Source organism: Osmerus eperlanus, chromosome 2 (assembly GCF_963692335.1).
Source record: "Osmerus eperlanus chromosome 2, fOsmEpe2.1, whole genome shotgun sequence".
Lineage (NCBI taxonomy): Eukaryota > Metazoa > Chordata > Actinopteri > Osmeriformes > Osmeridae > Osmerus > Osmerus eperlanus.
Genome location: NC_085019.1, coordinates 6,886,943 through 6,912,177, shown reverse-complemented (window position 1 = coordinate 6,912,177; position 25,235 = coordinate 6,886,943). Strand labels below are relative to the sequence as shown.

General features: G+C 45.8%; 1 protein-coding gene across 1 annotated transcript in view; it reads right to left on the bottom strand.

The window, feature by feature from the left end:
* Positions 1-12,691: 12,691 nt before the first annotated feature.
* The window catches only part of gcgra (glucagon receptor a), a 30,382-nt gene continuing 17,838 nt past the window's right edge, over positions 12,692-25,235 (bottom strand). The window contains exons 2-14 of the mRNA XM_062449579.1: positions 21,842-21,990; positions 20,817-20,913; positions 20,450-20,557; positions 20,271-20,359; positions 20,033-20,139; positions 19,651-19,816; positions 19,329-19,488; positions 19,173-19,233; positions 17,833-17,902; positions 16,632-16,720; positions 16,244-16,388; positions 15,273-15,314; positions 12,692-15,098 (exon numbers count right to left, since the gene is read on the bottom strand). Coding sequence (XP_062305563.1) covers positions 14,730-15,098; positions 15,273-15,314; positions 16,244-16,388; positions 16,632-16,720; positions 17,833-17,902; positions 19,173-19,233; positions 19,329-19,488; positions 19,651-19,816; positions 20,033-20,139; positions 20,271-20,359; positions 20,450-20,557; positions 20,817-20,913; positions 21,842-21,889 — 1,551 coding nt within the window. The 5' untranslated portion in view covers positions 21,890-21,990 and the 3' untranslated portion in view covers positions 12,692-14,729. The remainder of the gene's footprint in view (positions 15,099-15,272; positions 15,315-16,243; positions 16,389-16,631; positions 16,721-17,832; positions 17,903-19,172; positions 19,234-19,328; positions 19,489-19,650; positions 19,817-20,032; positions 20,140-20,270; positions 20,360-20,449; positions 20,558-20,816; positions 20,914-21,841; positions 21,991-25,235) is intronic.

Genomic DNA, 25,235 nt, shown 5'->3' with positions numbered 1-25,235 from the left:
TAGCATCTTCTTGTTGTTAAGGTGTGAACACTGGGGAATAAACATGAACTAACTTCAGGATGTCTGTAAATGGGTTGTACTTAGTATCACTACTGGTTTAAGAAGACTGTTTGAATACAGTACACCAGCTAACGATAATTGCCAACAGGGGAGTTTGAAATGGCAGAGGAAATGTTTACGCAAACCCATGTGTTGAATAACCATGTAATCTCACTGATGGTAGTATTTCTGCCTCTAGCTCCTTATAAGTAAGGGAACATTTCCTGCTTTACTGAGCAAGAGAAAACCAAGAGCCAAATAAATAAAACTATATAAAATGAACCCTGGGGAGATGTGCCACAGTGAATATATCCTCAAAGCATTTAAAAGGAATAGCCACCACCACCGCCAACGCAGAATAAAAGTTGTACAAGCTTACATAACATTCCTTTCATTGTACCGTTTCTGACTTGCACAGGGAAGTAACACTTCTGTATGTGAACATGAATATTGATGTACTCAATAATACTGCATCAACCATGGGGCACTTTGTATTGAAATCTCCCTCACAAACCTGTAAAGCTGAATCATCTAGAAGGAGATCTGAGACCTACGGTATTTCAGAAAATGAACTGCATGAATAAAGAGTCCTGCTGTGATTTACAAGGGACAGATATTTCCCCTGTGACTGAAAAAGTGAGAGGTTCTTTTGGTTTTAGTTATTTGTTCCTTTTCTGCTTGTTAACATACTCAAAGATAACCAGAGGAGGACAAGGATTTTACATGCGCATTTTGGTTTATGCCCAAGTAAATGCATGTTTGTTTGAAAGATAGCAAACTAATGGTGTAGCATCTGTGAACGACTGTATGGAGATATGGTCTGCTGTAATGCATCTTTCATCACCACTTTTTCCACAAGCCATTATTGGAATGAGACTGAGATTAAAAAGGACTTCTTGTCACCAAAGTGATGTTGACAAAAATCAAATTAGCAGAACCAGTTCTAAATGGCGCTTTTGTCAGTAAGGTCCTTAGGTGAGGATTTGAGAACCCACCACCACCCTTTCCTATGTGTGTTCTTAGCAAACTATGTTTGTAACTTTATCTAACATCCGAATCAGGAACAAAGTCAGTTGTTTACAATCTACCAGAGAGCATGCAGACAATGGGCACTGACAATTAATCATATTCACTCGCTCTCGCATGATAACCCTGCATCCTCCTCTGAAGACAAAATAGAAAGAATATGTTTACATTGATGTAGGGCTGATTGCATCAACACTAGTAATACTAGTAATAAAAAGGTAACTAAGATGAGGATTCTCACTCAGAAAGACTTTCTTAATGAGAAATAAGGGGACTCCAAGTCAAGACACCAGGCCCACCCAGGTCATCAACACAGGAACAAACAAAAAATGTATCTCAATTACCACTTCAGGGTGGGGTCCCAGCTCATGTGAGAGATAAGTGGACAGCTTGCCCTTTGCTTGTTAAGGGTTGTAGAAAGTGTTGGAGTGGTTGACTGTGCATTCAGAGGTTTTCCTAGTTTGATAGCTGGACAAGTTCACACATAGTGTACACCAGTAGTACACACCATCAGTCATGGGTGATGAGTGACAGTACTCCCATGACAACTCTAATGCAGGGGGGCGACCAGGTCAGATAACCCTGGCCCTCAGGTTTCAGGCTGGAAGTGCTGGTGTGATGAAATCCAGTCAGCCTTAGATGAGCAGGCTAACACTCTCCTGACGCCCACACAGATAACAGTCTGGAGCTTACCCAGTACGATGCTTCTACCTTGAGAGAGCTAACAGTAGCCAGGCGTCTAGGGTGTGTGGCCCCCTAATGCATTTGAATGCAATGTGATAGGAACCAATCCCAAACCCAAGAAAATCAGCTGTTTGTCGACCCAGATGTTGACCCAATGACAGGCACTGTTTTTGGACTCGGTTGTTTTTTTTTTTGAAAAGGGGTTTCATACATTTTGAAAGGAAGTACACATCTGAGAGTTCGGCCATACACTTTGAGTGTCTATTGTTCTCTCAAATATACGCTAATGGGTGCACTTCTGATATCATTCCAAAATGTTATTTCAGCCGTGAGAATTTTCCATTCACCCAAAGTGGGGTTGTTACTGTAACTTCCTCTCATCCTCACCATTCTTCCTTCTCTCCCACGTACTCATCTGTGACTCTGGATGATCCTCCAACAGGTAATTACTGCAAGGTTTAGACAGTTTCCACTTGGCGCCCTCTCCAGGGCTATGAGCGGGCTATCTCCACCTGCAGCTGTGAAGACGATGGAGGAATCCCTGACCCAGGGGATTAAACATGTGCATCAACAACCATGGGTTCCAGCTCAGCTGTCCAGCTCCACGCCTTCTCATAAGTCTCATCCCATTGGCCGAAGGGTGAGCAGGCATCTGTCCTCCACATCTGGGTGAATGAATGCGAACATGAATCCCACCACGATGAACTATGGGTCCTCCATGACAGTCAATTCATGCATAAGGATGTAGGTGTTTGTCTCTAAACATCCTCTCGGTAGGCAGTCAGGCAGGCGCCGAGTAAACCATTTCGTTTCAGGCCCAGAAAGAGAGTGTTTGACTAAACAGCTTATGTCTCCAGCCAGCATGTTCATTCAGCCAGTTCTGTCTTTCAGAGGAAGCTCCAGCTGTCTGAGGAAACAGAAACTCTGTGTTGCTGATCGGACTGTCTCCAGGGCTCGTACACGCGGCAATAATACACACCACGAACCATATCTAATCACCCCCCCCCCTCTCTCTTTCCTGCACTTTCTCCCCGACCCCATATTTCTCTCTGTCTCTCTCAAACCCTCTTTCCACACCAATTATTCTTTGTCTATCTCCCTCACTTACTGGTTCTCTCTCTCAGACACAAACACAATTAGAGACATACACTAATTGTCTTCCATTTCATTTGTTCTATAATCCATGGTTAATTTCTGAGATCAGAAGTTAACAGTGGCCATTAACAGACAGATGCCTTCATTTGCAGGGATATTAGTCAGGTAATCGAGTGTTAAAGACCCAGGTTGCACTTCATAGTCGTGTTGTACATACATAGTAGTACAGTTAATAGTATTTACAGTAGTGTGTGAGGGTCACAGTCTGGCTGTTCATTTTTAAGGTCACATATTTGGCCCACTTGTAGTGAACTTGTGATCACATGGCATATTGATCATCAGGGTTGTGAGGGCATATAAAGTGCAGACTTGTCAGGCACAGACAATTACTCTGTCACATCTGTCATGGAGACTGATCATGTTCTTCATAATGACATTTTTACTGCCTGGTTCATGGTATTGTACTACACGCATCCCTGATTTGCTTGATTTAAAAAAAGAAATATTCAAAACAATGAACCTCTCTCTTTGACCAGCTTTGTGTATGTTTGGTGTCTTATTTGTGTAAAAAACTCCATCAGGAATGACAGATGGTTGAGGGAAATTTGAGAATCTCTTTAGTGATCTAAGCAGTCTTTCCACAAGAAGTAGTTGATGTTCAGATGGGAGCATTCAAGTTAATATTATAACTAGCATAAGAATAATTGTACAAAATGACTGTCATCATGAGTGGCCTTGAAATAAATTATGTATTGATGCCCTTCTCTTTGACATTTAGAAGCTTTAAAAGGCATTATAACAGCTCTTTACGTCATTCCAGTTTGTAAGAGACTGGAATTACCCTTTTCAAAGACTTTTGACTGGCCATGACATTAGGGATGTCAGAAATATAAAGACTATCAAACTGAAAATAGATGTACATTCACACTCATGTCTTTGGTGTGCGATGTTGATGTGTTGTGAAGGTGCTGGGTGGTTATAGAAAATCTCTGACATGAGTTAAGCTGGGTGTCAGACTGTGGACAATGAACATCCTCAAATTTGCAATGGTGACATTTTCACGTGCCTGGGTCCTTACACAAGCAGGAGGAGGGTGGAAGAGTATGGGAGGAGGGAGGAGGGAGAGGTGTGGTGGGTGGTGAGAGAGATGATGGTGGGTGGGTGGGGGGGAAATGGTAAGTAGGTATGTGCAGTTTCTTCTCACATTGAAGTAAAATTGTGGAAGCTGGATCCCACAAGACAACCCTCCAGCCTCCTATCTTAATACAACTAAGAGTGGGTTTATCTCATCAACCAGTCCTATTCTCCCCCTGGGTCATTTCACCACAATCATAATGTTCACTACATGAACTTTATAATTAACTTTTATAACAATGGCTGTAGCAATGGATGCTTAGCATCGAATGTGGTAGATTAACATTTCTCACTGGGCATCCACACAGTCCCTACAGTGGAACAACTGTGTGCTGTCACAGGTATATTGACGGAAGGACCCCCATGACCCACACAGTGGCTGTTGAAGTGCTAAGCCTCTGTGAGAACATGAGTTCTACAGGTTTACCCCAGTGTTCAACACACACGCAGGCTAGAGAAGGAACATGGAGAGGGGACAGGTACATGGTGTCCTTTTAGGGTAATACCTTACAAGAGACATCAGCTGTGAGAATCAGAGAGAATCATCCCGGTCCTTCAGAGGACACTCCCACGGATACATTTACATTTAGCAGACGCTCTTATCCAGAGCGACTTACAGTAAGTACAGGGAAGTTCCCCCCGAGGCAAGTAGGGTGAAGTGCCTTGCCCAAGGACACAACATCATTTTGCACGGCCGGGGAATCGAACCAGCAACCTTCTGATTACTAGCCCGACTCCCTAACCACTCACCCACCTGACTCCCTATAGGAGGTGGGTTCCGGGGCGAATCGCATCTCCGCTCACCTCTGGTCTCCCCGACCAGGCAGGGAAAATGCAGGGCGACAGGCATCCCTCCTTCCTGGGTCTCACATAGGAAGAGTCCGAGGAACATGCCATCTGGAAGCCTGTGTCAAGGGAAGTTCGGTTTATTAATGTGCAGAAAAGCGTTGTATAATGTATTCCTTGCATGCCTTGCAGCGACAGAGTGTCTCTGTGTAAAGCTGCATTAATATTCTCCACATCGAAAAGCCTGTCTCTGTCTCTCCCCCAGGCGTGGCCTGAGTGTTAACTTGTGTCACGTGTGTACCACATCTGAGGCTTGATGGAACACACACAGTCTGCACTCATCCCATTCCTCAATATAATTATGATAAACAAGTACAATATACAATCCCAATATGTTAACTTGCAGGTCAATGAGGAATGGATGCTGAGCACAGGACAACCCAGAAATGCAGGATGTTGCGGGGTATTTTTTGTGTGTTTTGTTTAGCTCAGCCAAACATGAATGGAATCATTCTTTCAGGCTTTCATGGATTTACGTTAATTGCTCCTAATTTCAAATGACTTACAATGTAAGACGAGTCTTTAAAGCAATACTGTATCACTCACGTTGTGCCCAAAGCTATATTTTAACATGACACATACAAGAATGGATGTTCTGTTTAGAGAAGTCCTGTTTACAAAACCGGTTTTTAATTCCTATGCCTATTCCTATTCCTATCCTGAACACATATACTACTGTATGAAACAGGTAAGCATTTTTATCCAGCAGGAGAGTGAAGTCAGCTCACTTTGAATCGTTCGGTTGTAAATGGGAAAGTGCATCAAAGAGCAGTGTGACCCCTCTGTCGAGCTCTGCAGAGTCTCTAAAGTGAGTCTGTTCTGTGAGACACTGTCCTGCTCTCCACTCTCTGCAGCACACAGCTAGCTAGTGAACTCGGATGCGAAGGCTCAAGACGCACTTGTTCCGGGAGTACAACGGTACTTAGGAATGGTTCGCTTGACCCAATGTTAGTTTCCTCAAGGATCACAATGACTCTTGCTTAGAGACTTGTTGCTCTTGTGGTTAGTGGTAACTGATTTAAATTTTTGTACTCGCTGTGATATATTGTTTTTATTATTGTTGCTTGTTTTTTCTACAGGTACACTTGCACTTATAGCGGTTCATGTTGTTTAACTACATGCTCTTATGATTCTTCCCTTTGGCACTTACTTTGGTTGTTCACAATGTGTGCTTCATGTTTTGGCTACTCGCAATGTTTTTGTGGCTATGTTGTTGTTATTATCAGTGACCTATGCACTTTGTAAAGCTCTCTCTTGGAAGTCGCTTTGGAGAAAAGCGTCTGCTAAATGAATAAATGTAAATGTAAATGGATGCACTTCCGAGGAAACCCATTGCAGTGAAGCGATGTACCGTTGAGAGACTGAAGCTGTCATGTATCAGGGGGAAACAAGCTTCACCTCAGGGTGTGCTACCCAGGATGAGAGGATGCATCCTGAGACTGCAAAATGCTTCATTGTTCTCCACTAGAAACTACTAGAAACAACTGAAGGGGCCAAGTTGGTCCACAGCAGCCTGTGGACACTTTCATATGTCATCGTTGATGAATGTATTGCCTGAAACCTATGATCTTTTTATCCCCACTGAATTGTTTGAGTGAATATGTGACCTGAATATGTTGAATGACATGCAGAACTCATCATTTGCTCAGATAACTTGGTTCTGTTCTAGGACGCATAACTAATTTATGTTGTACATGTAACAAAAGCTGAAATGTGCAATACAATGGAGTGAATTAAGTCATGCCTTAGCATCTTCGCCATTGCTTGTAATCTCAATGAATGGGTTCATTGAGATTACCAACCAACCAACCATTGGTTCCAAATACAAAGTAATTGGAACCAATGGTTGGGTCAATGATTAATGATTAATGATTAATTCCCATCTCATCATCTCTGTGTGCCATACCTAATGTCTGACTTATCTCATTAGAGATTAGGTGCCTCAGATGAACTATGTAATATTCATGTCAACAAATGCTAATGTGAAGGATAATTACAGTGTCAAATGCAGATTGGTGTGACCATGACTCTCAGTGACAATTCAAGATTTGATTGACTCCTTTAGCGTAGGAGTTGCCTTGGCTGCTTCCTCAATGGGGGATGAGAATGACAGTTTCATGAAACGGAAACAGTAGAGCATTATGATTGCAGTAGGATTCAACGTTTATGGTGTCGGTTTAGAAGACGTAATAATGGCACATTCAATGGGAGAGTGATTTAGTCTGTCAAGTTGTTGCCCTTGTCACTATAGAGTAGACTAGGGTTAGAGAGAGGATGTGAGGCACAAATCGCATTATATTATTTAAAGGAAATTACATTTCCATCATTAGATTATTTTGAGCGTGTTGTTGCTCTGGAATATAGACATGAAGAAATGAAAGACAGGACATTGAATTTCACATTTTCATTATGTAATTCGGAAATTACTTGCATCAGAGAACCTATTCATCCTCTCTCATTTTGTCTGACAGTACAAACAAGGAGACTGAATGAAAACCTTCAAAAGCTTTCTGGGACATGTGGTCAGTAATATCATTTAGTGGATGGACTTTTGTTGACAGCTAATTATAAGTTTTTACTTGAGGACATTTCACTGGGTGCTTCCCAGAATTAAGTAAAGTGGTTCAGGAAGATAAACAAGTTCAACAACACAATCACACACAATAAGTTTTACATTGAGCTGCAGTATTTCATAGTTTTGTATCTCTGGATGCCGATATACTATGTGGGATGGTGGGTCTCCTCGAAGGTCTGACGGTATAAACATTGTACTGAAGTGTGTCGGTGGATGTTAGACTAGTGCAAGATAAAATCAATGGCAAAATATGTTCCTGTTGTAAAACATGAAAGGTACAGTAATTGTTAGGTATTTAAATGAGTGGGATCTTGTAAAGCGGCAATTTAAGGTTGTTTTACCAAAACAACATCAATGCTGATATGCACTTAGCATTGGAAAGCCCAACCTCCCCGAAAAACAAAGTTTCATGTGGGAAATAAGTTGTACTGCTAAACTGGAGTATTGCTGTGCAGTTACATGGTAGTTAAAGGCAGGATAGGCAAGTTTTGCGAACCTAGCTATTTCAGCTTGAGATTGAAAGGATTCAAACAAAAATATCCCACCCTCTCCCTTCAAAGCCCCTCCTACTAAACACATGAATGTCCTGCCTGACTACTGCCAGGAGTCGGTCCGAATGCCATCCAATCATTATTGCCGGTTCGACCTTAATGATTGGTCGTGTTTATAACAGTCCAGCGACGCCCACAGTAATCAGATTGATTTAATTTTACTGTCAAACATTTAGACTTATTGGTAACTATCAGCAAGGCCAGATCTACCATATGGGCAATCTGGGCATGTGCCGAGGGGCCCTTGGGCATAGAGGGGCCCTCCGTGATGGGAAAATTGTATTTATAATTTTTTTTGGCTACATAAAAACAGTGTACACAAGGCTTGCTTGGCCCTCGATCTTGATAGTTATCCAATCAGAATAAAATAAAAATTGTTTACAAAAAATTAAGTATGAGTGGGGGCGGGAGGGGGCACATGTGTTTCAGTGCCCAGGGGCCCTTTGGGGTACTAATCTGTCCTTGGCTATCAGGATGTGAAGTTTATTTCAGAAAATATGACAAAAAGTGCTTCTTAACATTACCTAACCTGCCTTTAATGTATCCTTATGAAAAGTGTTTCCCAATCAATGATTGTTGATTCATCGACATGTGAAGAGTGAATGTTGTGTCATGTTTGAGAATTATACTCGTGTATTGTGTCAGTATCAACCATACTATATATTCTGTGGATTGTTGCTGTGGTTTGAAGATAGTCAAACCACAAAGCCTTACATGTCTGCGCTTGCTTATTCTTTGTTCTTTGTTGGAATTGGGCATGGTGACTTTCTCACTGTTTTGTCTGTATGGTATATGGCAATATACATGTGACAATTAATATTATTCAATACAATGTGTTGTTTTTAAGTTGACGTCAATCTTACTATAATCAGAGAGAGAGAGAGAGAAAGAGAGAGCGAGAGGGAGAGGGAGATACAGATAACAGGTTTCAATACATACAGGGAGCTTGCACAAGCGAGATAACAATGACTTCTCGATCACTGCTAATGAGTGCTTAGAAATTGACAGACTTCTCTTGTATAAACGGAAGACGGCTTGCCAGTGGCGGTTCTAGACAAATTTTACTGGGGGGGGGCAAGGGGGGGCCAAGGGGGGGCCAGTATTTAATCAGAGGGGCACATTAAAAAACGGAAACAAATGATATTAAAACATTAAATACTTTAATTTTGCTTTGCATTAAAATCATACAAACGGCTCTGGCTCTCCCTCTTCCAGCTCCTCAGCTCTCTCAATACTTTGATATGTTTCTCTAACTTTTTTATTTACTAGGGCAAAAAAGGCTGCAATGTCCCTTCCTCATTTCATGATGACTACTAGAAGAAGAAAAACGTGAAAAAAAAAAAAGCACTGGCCCCTGTAGGCCCCCGTGTAGAACCGCCCCTGCGGCTTGCTCTGACAAGACCACTGGCCCACAATCAGTAAGATACTTCTGCTCCTCAGTCAAAGAGTTTAGAGTTAATCATGCAAGGGTTTTGGCAGCATTGGTAAAATGAATGTCTGGGCATTGTCCTGAGACCTTTAAGGTGCTGCTAACCAACTGACAGTTGAAAAGCTTCCAGCCTATTGTATACATTTTGAGGATGGGATCTCCTGAAGGAGCTGTACTTTATATTGTTTCAAATTTGAAGAATTTGAAGATTTAACTTGAAAACCTGCTTTTGAAAAAATGATCAGTGCACCCTTGACATGCAGTTTAAGCATAATTTCTAGTATTTTGTAAGTGATATAACACAACAGCTTACTTTCACATCAGTGTGACAACTACCTTACCTTCTTTTAAATGACAAATTCTTAAAAAACCCCAGCATAGGTCACCTCTAAAAGCAAAGGAAAACAATTAGAACTAAACCTTTAAGTAGAGTAAAAGGCACTATGACAACTGGCCCCAGACTATTTTCTTTCCAATGATACACACATAGTCCTTCATATTACACAAACATGATAGATTGTCATCATGTCAAATATTGTGGTTGGCCAAGTGAGATAGATCAGTGACTGTTGTATTACCACTGGAGTGTTGGATGAGGGTTACAGGGGCAGCCAGCCAGACTGGCAGTGCCCAGTGCCCACAGTGAGCCATGTGGACAGACCTCATGGTGTGTGAAATGGCTCCAGCCTTGATATGGGACCAGGGGGACTCGCCATGCATGGGAATTTATTATCCTCTTTTGTTTACAGAGATTCATTGCGAAGCACAGCTGGGCAATCGTTTACTTCACCCTGTAGTGAGGCTACATACAGCACACATGTGTATTCTCTATGTACAGTACACCCATGGACACATACATTTATGTACACTCACACACACACTAACACACACACACACAAAGTTTAACAGAAGTCGAACACATGAATGAATCTATAAAAAGGAGAGGACCAGGAATAGGAATAGTTTGTCTCTGGGCCTGCATTTCCATTAAATAGTCCTGTATTCTGCTGTTTTGTTCTCATTATTTCAGAGACCATGCGCTGACCTCTGGTACGATCCACACAAGATTTCAAATACCATCGGGCACATTCCCTGTACTTTAACTCATTAAATGATGGCAATGTTTTAATTTGTGTGTGGAATAGCAGTATCGCCAGCATCATGTAATATTATGATTTTTCAGGTTCGGATTCCCATGGCCCATGTCAATCATGTTACTATTCTATGTAAATCAGAAAAAACCCTGAGGCCACTGTCACAAATCAAATCTGACTGCAAGGTGGCATTTAGTTTCACTGATATGTCTTTGACACCCGACATGTCGTATTGCAAATGTTAGTATTCATACACAGTCTTCACTGACATGTCTCCCCAGGGTCTGGTTCGCTCCTGCTGTTGGGCTTAATGGAGCCTGGGAAAGGGCCTATCACTGGGGAGTCAGAGGCACAGCAGGCCAATCACAGCCGCAGAGAGGGGACAAACTCACTGGCCGCACAGCCAATTAGATTCCTTTTGTCCACATCGGGACACAGCCGAGCTCAGCAACCTTAAAAGGACACGAACATAAACATGGGATTAAGTCTTCCCATGTTTTGGATACAGTGGGGATTCTGGGTTGCCTCCTCGCATTCTCCGCACGGAGAGAGTCTTGGGAATTGACGGTCTGTTTATTTCATATTGATTTATTTCATGTTGATTTATCCTTTATGGTCATCATCACTTGGACAATTTGAAGCTGGAATAGGCATTCTCTATAAATAACTATTTGATACTTTGTCTTTAAGTTTACTCTACTTCGATCATCAAAAAAAAGGAATTGTCTGTGGTTTTAGAGACAGTAGTTCTGATTAGGGCTCCCCTCTCAGGTGAGTGTTCAGGCGGCCTGACAGTCAAACAGCAGCTTGCTGCCGCTGTTGAACAGAACAGACAGTGGGGAACAGTGCTTTTTACCACCTGACCCTGGGGTCCAATCAATGCTCACCTTCCTCGAGCACAACCACTTAGCCTCACCCCACTACTGGAAGAAACACCTGCTTATATTGGGCTCCATTTTGTGACGATAACATTCTAACATTTTAAGAGTGTTTTCAGATGTTTTGAGTTTGAGGATTTACAGTTATAAAAAAGGCGATGAAAAGACAATCATGTCCCACACAGTAATTTAATTTTTTCCATCATCTGGACAAAATGTGCCCATGGATCACAAGAAACATAATGTATATACAACAAGGTAGCATTCTGCTCTCTGTCCATCTGTTGGTTTGTCACACAGGATATAGGCTTCAACAAGCTCTTATGAGGGAAGATGGAAACATGGAAACATGGGACAGAACTCACTGTGGGGAATACATTCAGACAGAACCACTGACCCAGAAAGGGGAGCAACCTCAGTCACAGCAGAATATACACTTGTTTCAGCCAGAACAAGAACAACGTTATTACTAAATATGACTGCATACTAAATGGAAAGCCATATCCACACATTACTAAATTATTTTCACTTAGTGGCACAATGATTGTAACAGAATTGCATTTATGCTATTTATAATGATTGTTCTCTAGAATGATATGTTCACTGCAATGTAAAACAAAACAATATATTGTCTTTTTTTTCACAGCTAGAAGGCATGGTGTCTGGTTATGATCTTCCACTCCATTAGGAACCAATCGTGGGTGTCTGTGTGTATGTAGTATGTGTGTGTGTATTCACCAGAACCCCCCCCCACCACCACCACCACCTGCAATGTGTTTGGCATGTCACCTGGCTCGGATCTCTTTAACAACAGAGGTTAGACAGACAGCTGGCATCATCCAATCAACAGTTCACTCAGCATCCCCACTCTGATAGCGCGCGGGTGAAGCACGCTCCGAGATCCTCGGCGGAAGGCACAACTGCTCATCGTCCTCCTGCCTTGTTCAGGCATTGCTGCACACAATGTTAGATGCCGTATGTGATGTCATGCATGCAGGCTCTTTATGTGGCTGACATGCGATGGGGGGGGCCGACAGAGAATCAGATCACACTTTTTTTACCGGAGCCTGTTGGCCCAGAGACTGTCCAGCTGGAGCCAATCAAATGGTTCAGTCTAGCACAGAAGAGAGGACTCTTCACTCCTATCAAATCACCACATTCCTGGAACCATATAGTCACCACTCCGGACAGACACACATATGTGTATTCATGCACACACACTCACACACACCCACATGTGCTCACATATACACACACAGGTACAACCCCCCCCCCCCCCCCCCCCCCCACCACCACCACCACCACCCACCCACACACACACACACACACACACACACACACACACACACATTATAGACATTATAGACATAGACAAATATCACAAATATGATCATGAACTAAATAAATCACTTGAATGTCAAAGTACACATATTTACATATTTACCATCATAAATTAACATGTGCAAATAGCCATACAAAGTCATATTGAGCAACACCGTCCATCATTTGGTAAAACAAATGATGCGTATTTTGTATGAGTATTCCCTTCTGTCGCAAATAACATCACACTTAATCAGATACACATTTTTCAATGACTATCACCTTGTGATGGTTCATGCTGCGTTTGACTTGGCAATCACGGGAACAATGTGCATATCACTACACCGGTTTGAGCCACAGCAGAAAACGGCTGAACGGATTCCATTTTTGTTCATCGAATCTGAGTTTGTTCTACACTGACCACTGGCCACCACTATTTCATCGGACAGAATCTAGCACACAACACTGACGTTATGTTATAGATTGAGTTTAAAGTTCACTTGACATGATGGCCTGATAAGGACTGGAGGGGCAGTCCAGTCACAACCAGGTCAGTCTCAGTGGAGGAGTTTGCCAGGGGGCATGTAACTACCGTCCACAGAAACCTGATGTGACATGTTTCTCTGGGAGGCAAGAGCTGTCTGCCAATGAGTCACACCACTTAAGCTTAGTACACTTGTACAATCTGCATGCATGATAGAAAGGCTATTTGAATCGTGACAAAAACAAGTTTTTCTTGAAGAGAGAAATGCTCTCGTGCGTCACAGTGATGGCTTCATATTTTACGCATGTATACCCTTAGAGTACAGGCCTGCCGAATGTGGATATTGGATGTATTATATACAACCTTGATATGAACGTACAGTTCCCTATATCAGTGTTCACCTTCATGGGCCCCAGGTGATGCTTTTTCAGTCGGTAAATGTAAACCCATGCTGTGTTTTTGTTTGGACCTGTGCAGCACAAGCGATTCTAAAAGATCTTGATACTAGTAATCGCCAAATGGATGCACCATGCACGTACTCTTTGTTTGATCGGACCTGGCCTCAGCACCACCCAGCTACCCTCTTCTGCTCGACAACACACGCCGATCAGGTTGGCATTAGTTTGAATAATAATACAGTACATGCCCAAATTGATGCTTGTGGTCTTCGGTCGGTGTACTTACAGTAGCAAAAAAATCAAATAAAAACACACACGAAAGTCTCTGGAGAGGATGAACGTGTATGTGTGAATGATAAGACTTGATAACAGCTTGCTGGACCCCCACCCCCCCCACTGCGCACGCCCTCCTGTGATACAAGCAACTGCCAAGTTCCCATGGATCCTGGAGGAGTGTGTGTGTGTGTGGGGGGGGGGGGACAGTGGTGCCTCCAAGATCAGGGTCAACCAAACGTTGCCTTTCAGTCTGGCCCACTTCATCAACAGGCAAAGGGGTCTGCCGTGACATATTGGCTCTCACAGCATTCACTGTCTCTGTGATGGAAGTCATTTGGTCTGCTTGCTTGTGTACGGTAGGTTACATGTTCTCAATGTCCAGTTTGTCTTCTAGCCTCCAGTACCACACAACACCAAGTTAACACACGATATACAGCAGAAGCTAAAGCTACGACCCTGTTTTTTGTTTTTATTATTTACTTTATTTGAGGTTTGTCTTATTATTTTACATGGCATGTTTTGCTCTCGTTTTTTTTCTTCAGTCCAGCATATACTCTACATGCAGCGGTCGGCCATGCTGTCCTTTTGACACCAGTGTCAGACTTATCCGACATAAAAGCCCGACAGGTGTCCAGCACGGAAGCAGCGATGTTTGTCCTCAGCATGGTTGTCCTCTTTGACAGCAGAGAGCGCTCCGTGTCACCGTCTCCCACTCACACTTGTCCCAGACCAAGACTATTCCCACAGACACACACTCTCCCTTCCCCCGGCTCACGCCGCCGGCTCCTCACCGCGGAGGGCCGGGGGGGCGAGCGAGGGAAGAACGAGGAGAAGGGGGACGGCTGGGTTTCCAAAGGGGATGACGTCTGCCTCGTCCGCTCTCCCCCCCCCCCCCCCGCCTCAGAGGTGGCTCTCTGCGCTCTCCACGGGAGTCTCGTAACGCCGGACCTGGTCTGGCGGCGAGATGTCCTCGATCTGGGTGCCGCGGCCGATGGCGCCGTCGCGCGGCGGGGCAGCGGGGAACGGCCCGCTGCCCTTCCTGCGGCTCATGCCGTTGTGGCAGCTCACCACCAGCGTGTGTTTCTCCTCGGGGGTGCAGGCCAGGCCGGAGGAGGCGGTGATGTCGGGGAGGTGGGGCAGTTGGGAGACGTTGGTCACCATGCTGCAGTTCTTGGTGTGAGAGGGCTGGCTGTAGGTGTGGCGGTACTCCTCCTCAATGTTCCTCCCCAGCTTCCAGCGTTTCCATTTTTTCTGGATCTCCGACTGCACCTGGGAGCCGAAAGGGTCGCACGACTGCACCTGGGAGCCGAAAGGGTCGCACGGTGGACGGAGGGAGAAAAGGAGAGACGCAAAGGAGAAGAGTTGCTCAGTTAGACAGCTGTTCTCACGGGAACTGTATGTTATGTCAGGAAATGGCCGGGGAGAACGGATACCCGCACGCACCTCTTTGTTGACGAAGCAGTACAAGATGGCCACCAGCAATCCCTGTTGAGACGTCAGATTGTGTTAATTTGGCACTTTTGTGTCTCACCATGTGTGTCATATACCCAAGCTCACCACAGGCAATTGGTACTTTAAGCCCAAATCGAATCGTTTCATCCATGTGTGTGGCCTGTCGCTTGAACTCACTCAACCATTCTCTCGCTCTCTCTTTCCCGACTTAGAGAGAGAGACGGAGTGAAACGGGGGGGGGGAGAGAGAGAGCTCTCCATCTCTCTGTGTATCGTGGATGATTATCTTCATCAGGGTGATTCCTCTGATGATGTGGTAGAAGCGTTCTCGCATCTGCGTCCCTCCCCAGCGTGTCACATTTAGTTCATCACAGAGTGAGTCAGCAGCAGTTATAACGACAACCACCCCCCACCCCACCCCCCACCCTCCACCGCCACACACATCACAATAACATCCTGTGCTCCCATATTGTTTTATCACACTATCTCGCACCCTTTCGAGATGCAGCAGAACAACTCGCTGAGCATGACAGTACTATCGTCTTCATTGTTGCCTCGCAAATAGCTCTCAGATGGCCCAAATCGCTAGACATTAGCGTAACTAGCATTAGCACAGATCTCAAAGATCCATTTGAGAGATTAACCCTTGTGTTATCTTCGGGTCATTCTGACCCATCAGTCATTGTGACCCACCGTCGTATTGTGACAACTTTACCGCATACAAAAACAAAGTGAAGCATTTTCTTTTAACCGTTGGGCTGTCTCAGACCCCCCACATTGCAAAGGTTAAAATACATTTATTTTTATTTGTTTTTGTATTGGGTAAAATTGGGTAAACACAACGATGGTTCGTTATGAACCTTTGGGTCATGTGACCCGAATGCAGCACAAGGGTTAACACACGGCTATGAAGCTCATGGAGCAGTTGGAGGAAGGGTGCGTTATTTTCCCCACCAGTCTGACCTGGAAGGAGGTGAAGAAGAGGTCTATGAAGAGCTTGGTGAGGTGCAGGGTGATGGAGTCCTTCGTGGACTCGTCAGTGATGAAGACAAACACCACCAGGTGGATGCCGAGCAGGGGGATCAGGGTGAGAGTGGACTTGGCCAGCCTGGGACGGGAAGGAGAGAGAGAGAGAGAGAGAGAGAGAGAGAGAGAGAGAAAGAGAGAGAGAGAGAGAGAGAGAGAGAGAGAGAGAGAGAGAGAGTGAGAGAGAGAGAGAGAGAGAGAGAGAGAGAGAGAGAGAGAGAGAGAGGAGGGCGGCATCAGATAAAATGAGAAGAGCAACTGGGGGGGAGGGGGGGGGTCAGGCAACAGAGAAAGTTCACTGACCAGGAAAGAGGGGATGACTCACCGAAATTTGTAGTCTGAGTATCTCATCTGGTGGGCTCTCAGTTTCGACACGAGGATTTTGATGATGTGCATGAAGATGAAGAAGTTTATCTGTTGAAAGGGGTTGAAAACATCCAATATGGATGAGTTTACCAGATATACACACAGATAGGAAGGAACACACTAGAATATTCCAGGCATTTCCCTTCTTAAAACCCTAACACTGGCACGACAGGGCAGCAGAGGAGAGAACCAGACCCAAGTAAGTGGATTATTGTCTACCGGGATTCCATGTTTGAAAGAACGCTCTTTGGGGACTTTCTCCAACAGACGAGACACAGCGACAGAAACTGCTTTATCTGATGAAGACTGTGACCTGTTCGGAGACAAACGACTGGATAATCTGATGCTTGGTGTGAAAATGCGGTTGCTCATCGTTGGCTTCCAGCATTGCATATTGAAACGACTGGAGAGACGGCGAAGCGCTCGGCCCCAGTCTTGTACCTGAGCCACCTCTCCTCCCTGTGAAAACCCAAACACAGGAATTCCTGCCGTGCACAGACCACTTAAAACAGGGCCGCGCATGGAAAATGTTATTCCATCGGTGGGACAGACCGCACATGGCGGCCATGACAAATTAGCCTGTTGTATAAGCTCAAGAATGACCTTTAGTAACCGTGGCTACCACACTGTCAGCTCTGGTAGGAATGCTCGAGAAACACCGCCGAAAACCCCCCCAAATGATCAGTCAGTCTGAAGGACCCGTGCATGCCAGCTTCACTCGGCGCTCTGTACCAGGAGCGAGGGGCACCTATAGGGTTGAGTCCCTTTTACCCCTCATGTATAATAGAGGTCTCTTGAATATTGTAGAGTGTGTGACTGTGAATGTCACCCAAAGTGCCACATGTGAATGTGTGGCTGGTTGAACGGTGAAAGGTGGGAACGGGTTCCACACTGTCGACCCACACAAACTAACACGACCTGCCCTGGTCTTGAGTGTTGAAGAAATAAACAACATCACTTATTCACTAAATGTGTCACAACGGACGATCGCCGTCGTCATTATCCTTGCGTCATCCTCTGGGGCGGAGGGAGGGGAGGGAGGGGAGGGAGGGGAGGGAGGGACAGAAAGAGACAGAGAGAGAGGCAGAGTGAGAGAGAGGTGAACAGACACAGAGAGGGAGAGCAAAGACAGAAAGACAGAGAAGCAGTGTAATTCTTACCACAACCGCCAGCAGGATAGGAGAGCGTATGATCCACCAGTATTGCATGTTGCTGTTAAGCTCCCAGCATCTATGAGTAACACAGAGCAAGATATAGTGAGGACCATGAGAGGAGAGAGGCCCAAGGCCACTTCATGAAAAAAGATGATCCTCACACAAATACTGTGCAGACACACACCCGTGTGAAGCTACACATGCCTTTACACACAAACACACACTCTCTCTTTTCCTTTCTCTCTCTCACACACACACACAGTCGAGGCTGCACCTTCCCACACTAATTTGTTGGGTCTAGCGAGGTCTGTGTAAATGTCAAAATGAAAGTCAAAGAGTCTTAGTCCACCTCCTCGGGATGTGAAATGTTGAACCTCCAAACCCCCGAGGCAAAGACTATGCTTTGCCTAGAGTTCAGGAACGTTTTTCTTCTTTTTTACATTGTTGTGAGGGCTAGGGGGCAGGCTTCATCTTTCTCCTCACTGAAGGAACATTCAGGGGACACTGAAGCACTGAAAGCCCTAACAAGGATGTTTTTTCGCCAGGGGAAGATCACATACACGTGAGCACACACACATAGGCAGACAAGCGGTTAGAGACACATGCACGCACACACGTAAACAAGCAGTTGGGCACACATGCACGCACACATGCATGAGCATGCTCGCGCAGACTCATGCAAGCACTCGGTCCAGACTTTTGTGTTCATGGTGTTCATGTAACAAGACGTTGAGGTTTCAAGACAAGACAATAGCAGTCTTCTCTTAGCTTTAGTATAGCAGTCTACTGGCACATTAAACCAAGTCAAGACCATTTTTCACGTTTGGCCTTTCCCTCAAAGAAGAACTGCAGTCAGCTTCCAAATGGTTGGATTTGAGTAATCGCTGTAATTCATCTATGAACTTCCAAACAACTATACCCTTCCCACAGTGCAGTTTAAAACTGATTTACCCTGAGGTGAAAATGAGTCGCTTGACCAGTCTTAGTAAGATCCCTATGATATTACATTACGATCAACAACACTTATCTAAAGGTTAATGTGCATTACTTCCCTGAAATGCTCGGCTTCCATACTGAGCAGTGAGAAAACGGAGGGAGAAAGAGAGGGGGAGCGAGAGAGAGAAAGAGAAAGAGAGAGGGGTAGAAATTGAGAGAGAGAGAGAGAGAGAGAGAGAGAGAGAGAGAGAGAGAGAGAGAGAGAGAGAGAGAGAGAGAGAGAGAGAGAGAGAGAGAGAGAGAGGAAGAGCGAGAGCGAGATAGAAAGTGAGAGAGAAATAGAGATGGAAGGGTAAAAGGAAAGGGGGGCTAAGCACACCAAGGTTGGAGATAGTAAACTAAGAACTTACACTTCGTTTTCATACAAGTATTTCACTATGACCCAGGGCACCAGGAATAACAGAGGAGCACCTGTTGAAAAAAATGGATCAAAATCAGAATACACACACACTCAACCCCCCCCCCCCCCCCCCAACACACATACAAGCACACACACGCAGCCTCACCCCAGCCAATGCACAGGTAGATGTTGAAGTAGTTCCTCTCAGTAAAGACAGCAATGACAAGGAGGTTATGGAGGTAGATTCCTTCCACCAGCAGCCAATAGCAGTTGGCCATGATGCTGTACTGCATCATTACCACAGCAATGCGACAGCCAACCACCGTCTACAACACACAAACAGGAAGAGACTTCTGTCTATTAAAATACCTGTGGAACACAACTGCTTTCTCCATATGGAATTCAAAATGTGCCTGGGGGGGTGGGGGGGGGGTTGCGTAAAGTTGTGAGGTAGTGTTTGTTTGAATGGAAGAGGAGGAGGAGCAAACCTCGTTGTTGACGAGCCTCTCCACCTCCGAGTCAGGGGAGAAGTCCTGGCCGATGTTGAGAGGAGAGGGCTCCAGCAGGGCGTCTTTGATGAGGATGGACAGACCTCGCAGGATGAAAGAGGCAAACAGGTTCATGTGGATGTTGTTCCTCATGCAATGTAACTTCCTGGGAACAATGAGGAAAGGGAGGAGGTCACAAGAGGCGGGACTGAAGTGTCCGGCGTCAAAAGCGCTGCTGTTTTGAAAGTCCCTGAGGTGTCAGAAACCTTGGATCAGGGTCATTCCTTTCTTGCTCTCACTCATTCACTCTCTCTCCCCCCCATTCTCACTCTGTCTCTCTCCTTTCCTCCCTCTCCCTCTCTCTCTTTCTCATGGGTTTTACCTGAAGGATATCAGGATACCCAGTGCAAGTACCAGAGCTGCCAGGGATAAAGAGTACCCCACAGTGTACATGGTCCGAAACTTCCTGAGGATCTTCCCATAGTCGTTCTGCAGAATCACAGAAACACACACACACACACACACACACACACAGATTAACAGATGGGGGTGTATTCCATCATGTATTGAAGGCCAGGATCACACAGTTCACAGCGTAATCTCCCTCTGACCTTACTCACATGTTCAATCTCGTCGCACTCGCTTGTGTTCCTCCGAGTCACCCACTGACCTTCTGCATCACACTCTTTGTACACGGAGCCATGCTGGACTGGAACACACATGAAGGCACCGTTTCAGGGCGTGTGGGCGCGGAGGAGGAGGGTGCCTGTTCTGGCTGCGTGCAGTGGGAGGTACTTACCTGTGGTGTACCAGGGCAGGAAGAAGGGACAAGGCACGCGCACAGTAGTGTTGGGCTGTCCATCAGGCCAGCAGACATACATGTCAAAGGTTCTGTTGCACACCACTCCTGTGGGGGGAGGGGAGGGGGGTGTCAATGACAGCCAATCAGATAAACACAGACCGATCCCTTGCCGCCACCACCCCCCCCCCCCCTTCCCCCTCCTCTAAAAAATCTAACCGCCCAATAAATGACCTCCCGGGTTCATGTGCCCCCAGGATGTCCAAATCCCCCACTCCCCACACATACACACACACACAAACAAACAAAAACACACTCCTGCCAGTCTGTTCGCTGAAGTGAAGCTAGAGCTGGCTGGCCAACTCACCACTGGGCAGGGGCTCTCTGCTAAAATTGCGGCTGCACTCCTCCTTATACATGATCCATTTGGTCACCACCAGCTTCAGAGGCTTGGCAGGGGACGCCTGAGGGGACAGAGAGAGGACAAACGCAGCAGGTGCTGCATGTGTGACAAACTCTACTCTCTTTCTCATGTTAGCGTCTTCATCGAGTACATTTACATTTAGTCATTTAGCAGACGCTCTTCTCCAGAGCGACTTACAGTAAGTACAGGGACATTCCCCCGAGGCAAGCAGGGTGAAGTGCCTTGCCCAAGGACACAACGTCAGTTGGCAGACCGGGAATCGAACTGGCAACCTTCGGATTACTAGCCCGATTCACTCACCGCTCAGCCACCTGACTCCCTGAGTAGCCTCGGGTCAAGTCAAGGGAGCCAGTCATGGGATCTTTCCTATGGCTGCACATGAGAAGTTAACAGATGTTTTGGCACATGTGGTCGATCGCATCGATTTATTGTCGCGTGCTTCCCCGCGGCTGTATAACTCTGTGTGTTTTAAGAGGTGAGATGTGTTCGGTGTGTTTAGCAGTGACGGTCAGTGTTATGGTCTCCTTTCAACACGTCTTCAACACGTTCCACTTCGATGGTCCATTTCATCACTTGGTTTTTAAACACGGGGGGGGCATGTTTAGGCTGCCAAACAGTGGCTCTTCTCAGGGGATTCAGTCCCGCCCTGTAAACAGCAGTGATGAAGTGTTGCTACCAGGGGGACTGTTGTACCAGTGGTCTGTAACTCTCTGTCTCAGAGGGCTTCCTACTGTACCCACCATGTGTGTGTGTGTCTGTGTGTTACTAATGTACACTCTAACTGCGCGTAAGAGAGTCTATGTGCGTGCGTGTGCGTTTGCTTGCAGTGTATCTTGTGTCAGAGTGTTTGTCTCTGTGTAGGTGTGTGTGTTTGTACGGTACCCTCTATGAGAGTGTGTGTTTGTGCGTGTGTTTGTTTGGGAGCCTCTATGAGCATGTGTGTTTGTGTGTGTGTGCACGGTCCTCACCGGGATGCTGGAGGTGAGCAGGGTCAGAAGAAGGAACGCCCGTGACATCCCTTAGTCCTGCAGTCGAGGCTGAGAGGGAGGGGGGGGCTGAGGGGTGAGGGGGGGGGGTTCACCTCATATGGTGGCTTCACCTAGGCACACCACACTACCTGGATGACACAGAGAGACACATGAGGCAGGGCTTAGAACACACACACAGACACACACACACACACCTACACACACACACACACTGTTGACCACAACCAACTCCAATCTCTTCCAAACCAGCACATACTGCACAACAAAGGAAAAACAGGAAGAGGAACATGTTGACATTCAGCCTACACATGAACACAGCCAACACATGAACAGCTGTGTTCCATGGAACATTCTCCAGGACTCCTCCACTGGATCCACTGTGGACCATTGTGTTCACCCATCCGAAGCACTCAGCTTTTGTTTACTCTCAGCTGCCTGCCTCCCAGCCCCCCCAACCAGCTCCCCTTCATGCCTGCCTCGCTAGTCCTAATTAGAGAAGCTCTGAACTGATTGAGGGAGGACGCTATCGACCACACAGGACAGAACAGACCGCTGGGAAGGCCTGCGGAGGTCAAGAACCTCAGGGAAATCCAGTCCCATCAGACATGCAGACCGTTTAGAGAACATTCCATCACAGACACGTCTGGCTGATGTCCATGTAAGGCTCAGTGTACGTGTGTGTATGTGTGTGCGCGAGGGCCAGACACCGTTTGTTTTGGTTTGATCTCTGGCAGAACAAGTCCGTCACTCACCTGCTTTGCGATCCACATGCCACTACCCCCCCTCCCCCCACCACCCCACCCCCCAGAGCTTCAGTTGAAGTTGGAGAACGGAACGAAATCTGAAACGTTTCTGCAAAAAACACCTTTACCATGGAAACATTTTTGGCTAAAACGTTTCAAATTCCATTCTGTTCCAATCTCTTGGCAGGGAACGGTCAGGGCGAGGGAGAGCGTGTGTTAGGGTGTTGCTCTCTGGTGGTATGAGCTCAGCAGACAGGAGAACACAGCCATAGCACAGATATATGTTGTTAGGGAAGCTCAAAACAAACAGCTGGCATCCCTACTTCCTGTCCCTCCATGGAAAGGTTCTGGTGAAGGGGCTAGCCACAACACCGTAGTAGGGCACAGGTTCACCTCATACAAACTACAGTCACTCCGCCCATCATGACATAGGTCTTCAAACACAGACCAGGCCTCACATGACAGGACCGTTCATCGGAGGGGTGGAGCATTTCATTGCGGATCAAAAGGTTGCAGGTTCATTGTAGGTCGCTTTTAAAACAATTATATCAGAGCTACTGAGCTAAAGAGCTGACCCGAAATTACCCTGTCACTCATGACAGGATACAGTTAGCTGGCTTTACTCAAGGACCTCAGGGCGAAGGGACACCTCGGTCAACATGGCCATGGTGACTGGCCAATGACGTCCTGACTGGTAGATCACCATGGCACAAGTCATGTCAACTCGAGTCAGGACCTGTCAATCATCTGGCTACAAGGATTTCTATATAAAGCACAGAATGAGCAACGATCATATTTAAGCACTGGAGTCCTAAGTAGACCCATCCAAGGATATAGGTTTGGAGGTGAAAAAAAAAGCTACGAACTCTATGTGCCAAAACTCCCCCTGCTCTGCCATTAACTATGAATTGCGACTCTTCAATGGTCTTTGGTGGTGACCTTGGTAAGGACATCGCCTTAGGTGAGCTGTCTGGGGATTCCTAAAGACAGAAATGTGGGCCAGACGTCCACAGAACAGAATGAGAACTGTCCTCACTTTCACCTGTGCGAGTGTGTCATGAGCAGACCTGAGGCACAAACCCAGTCCTGTTTACACACCAGTACTAACAAGATGAGACACAACATATGCCTGCAGGACTCTGATCACCATAAAACATCAACTCTGATTTGATATGAAGGTATAGCTGTAGAACGCAACACTCAGCACAATTTAATCATATGGTTAATAACACTCTACAGTGATGCAGTCTACCCCAGTTAATTACTATTAACATAATCCAATCCATCCCAGTCATGTACTGCCCTGTATACTTTAACCAGTGGGTGACCTGTTACATGGTTAATGACTTCGAATTAGTTCCTCAATTATTTGAAAGAACTCAAGCAATTCACTTCAGAAGGCATTCAGCGCAACTGCCAATCGGAAACAGTTTCATCCCACGATTATATGCCCAGTTATAGCCCACGACCACAACATTTCCATCCATGGTAGCTGGAGCTTCCTAGTGCTTACCAGAAAGGAGAGGCAGAGCACCTTCTGCAGACATGCTGGCTCTGAGCGTGGCTCCAAGTGGCGTGAGAGTCTGGCAGGGTGGAAAACACATGGTCTTGGCTCACCAACCAGAAAACGTCATCACCTCATAAAGGGTTCCCCCATTTCATTATCTCTCTCTCTTTCTCTCCCCCTCGGTGTCGCCTGTTCTCTCACCTTGCTTTTCTCTCGTTCTTTCTCTCTATCTCTTTCTGTTTCACTCCCTCTCTTTCTCTCTTTGCCACACGCACACGAGCAAACTCTTTTACTAACACATTACCCTACTTACTGTGAGTTTTGCCACGAAGCACAAGTAGGTGCAATGATTAACCAGACGCCACTCCATGAGACCTCATGACAGCGGTAGAGAGAGAGAAAGCTAGATAGACAGAGTAAGACACGTTAAAAAGGAGAGAGAGGGAGAGACCCAGGGGCCCAGGGGTATGGACATGGGGAGGTGACATCAGGGGTGGTGACTGACCATTCATTAACCAGGACCACTGGTCAAGGTCTGACATTATGCAACCAATACAGAGAAAAACAGCCAGTCCAAATCTCATAAGCGGCAGCAATCTGACTGCACAGCTGCTGCCTGTGTAGCCACTACTAGATTTAGCGGGCAGGTTTCGAGAGAGACGTCATTCTGTAAACATAATTATTCAGTTTGAGCATAAATGCCTTGGGTTCTTTCAAATACATTCAGGGCTACCACAATGCAACTCATTATCAGACTTTGATTTGCAGCACCCCCCCTCCACACACACACACACACACACACACCCCACTCCCCATTTAATGCTTGGTACAGGACAAAATCAGTCCTGGCCCTTAATAACACAACGACTAAATTGTGATATTCTCATCCCGGAGGTGTGTAACACATTAAACTGCGGGTTGTAGCTAATCTCCTAACACTAGCTAACATGGCAGAAGCCAAAATTAGTCCCCGTTGCTTATTAGCAGTCATGGAGGACGGCAAACAACACCTCCAGACTGCAGGTCCCGGGGGCTCTCCATCTGCACTTAGCTTCCCCAAACATGTCAACATCTTTAATTACATCAAGGGCTCAAATGGCGAAAACAAGCCAATCTGGGAATG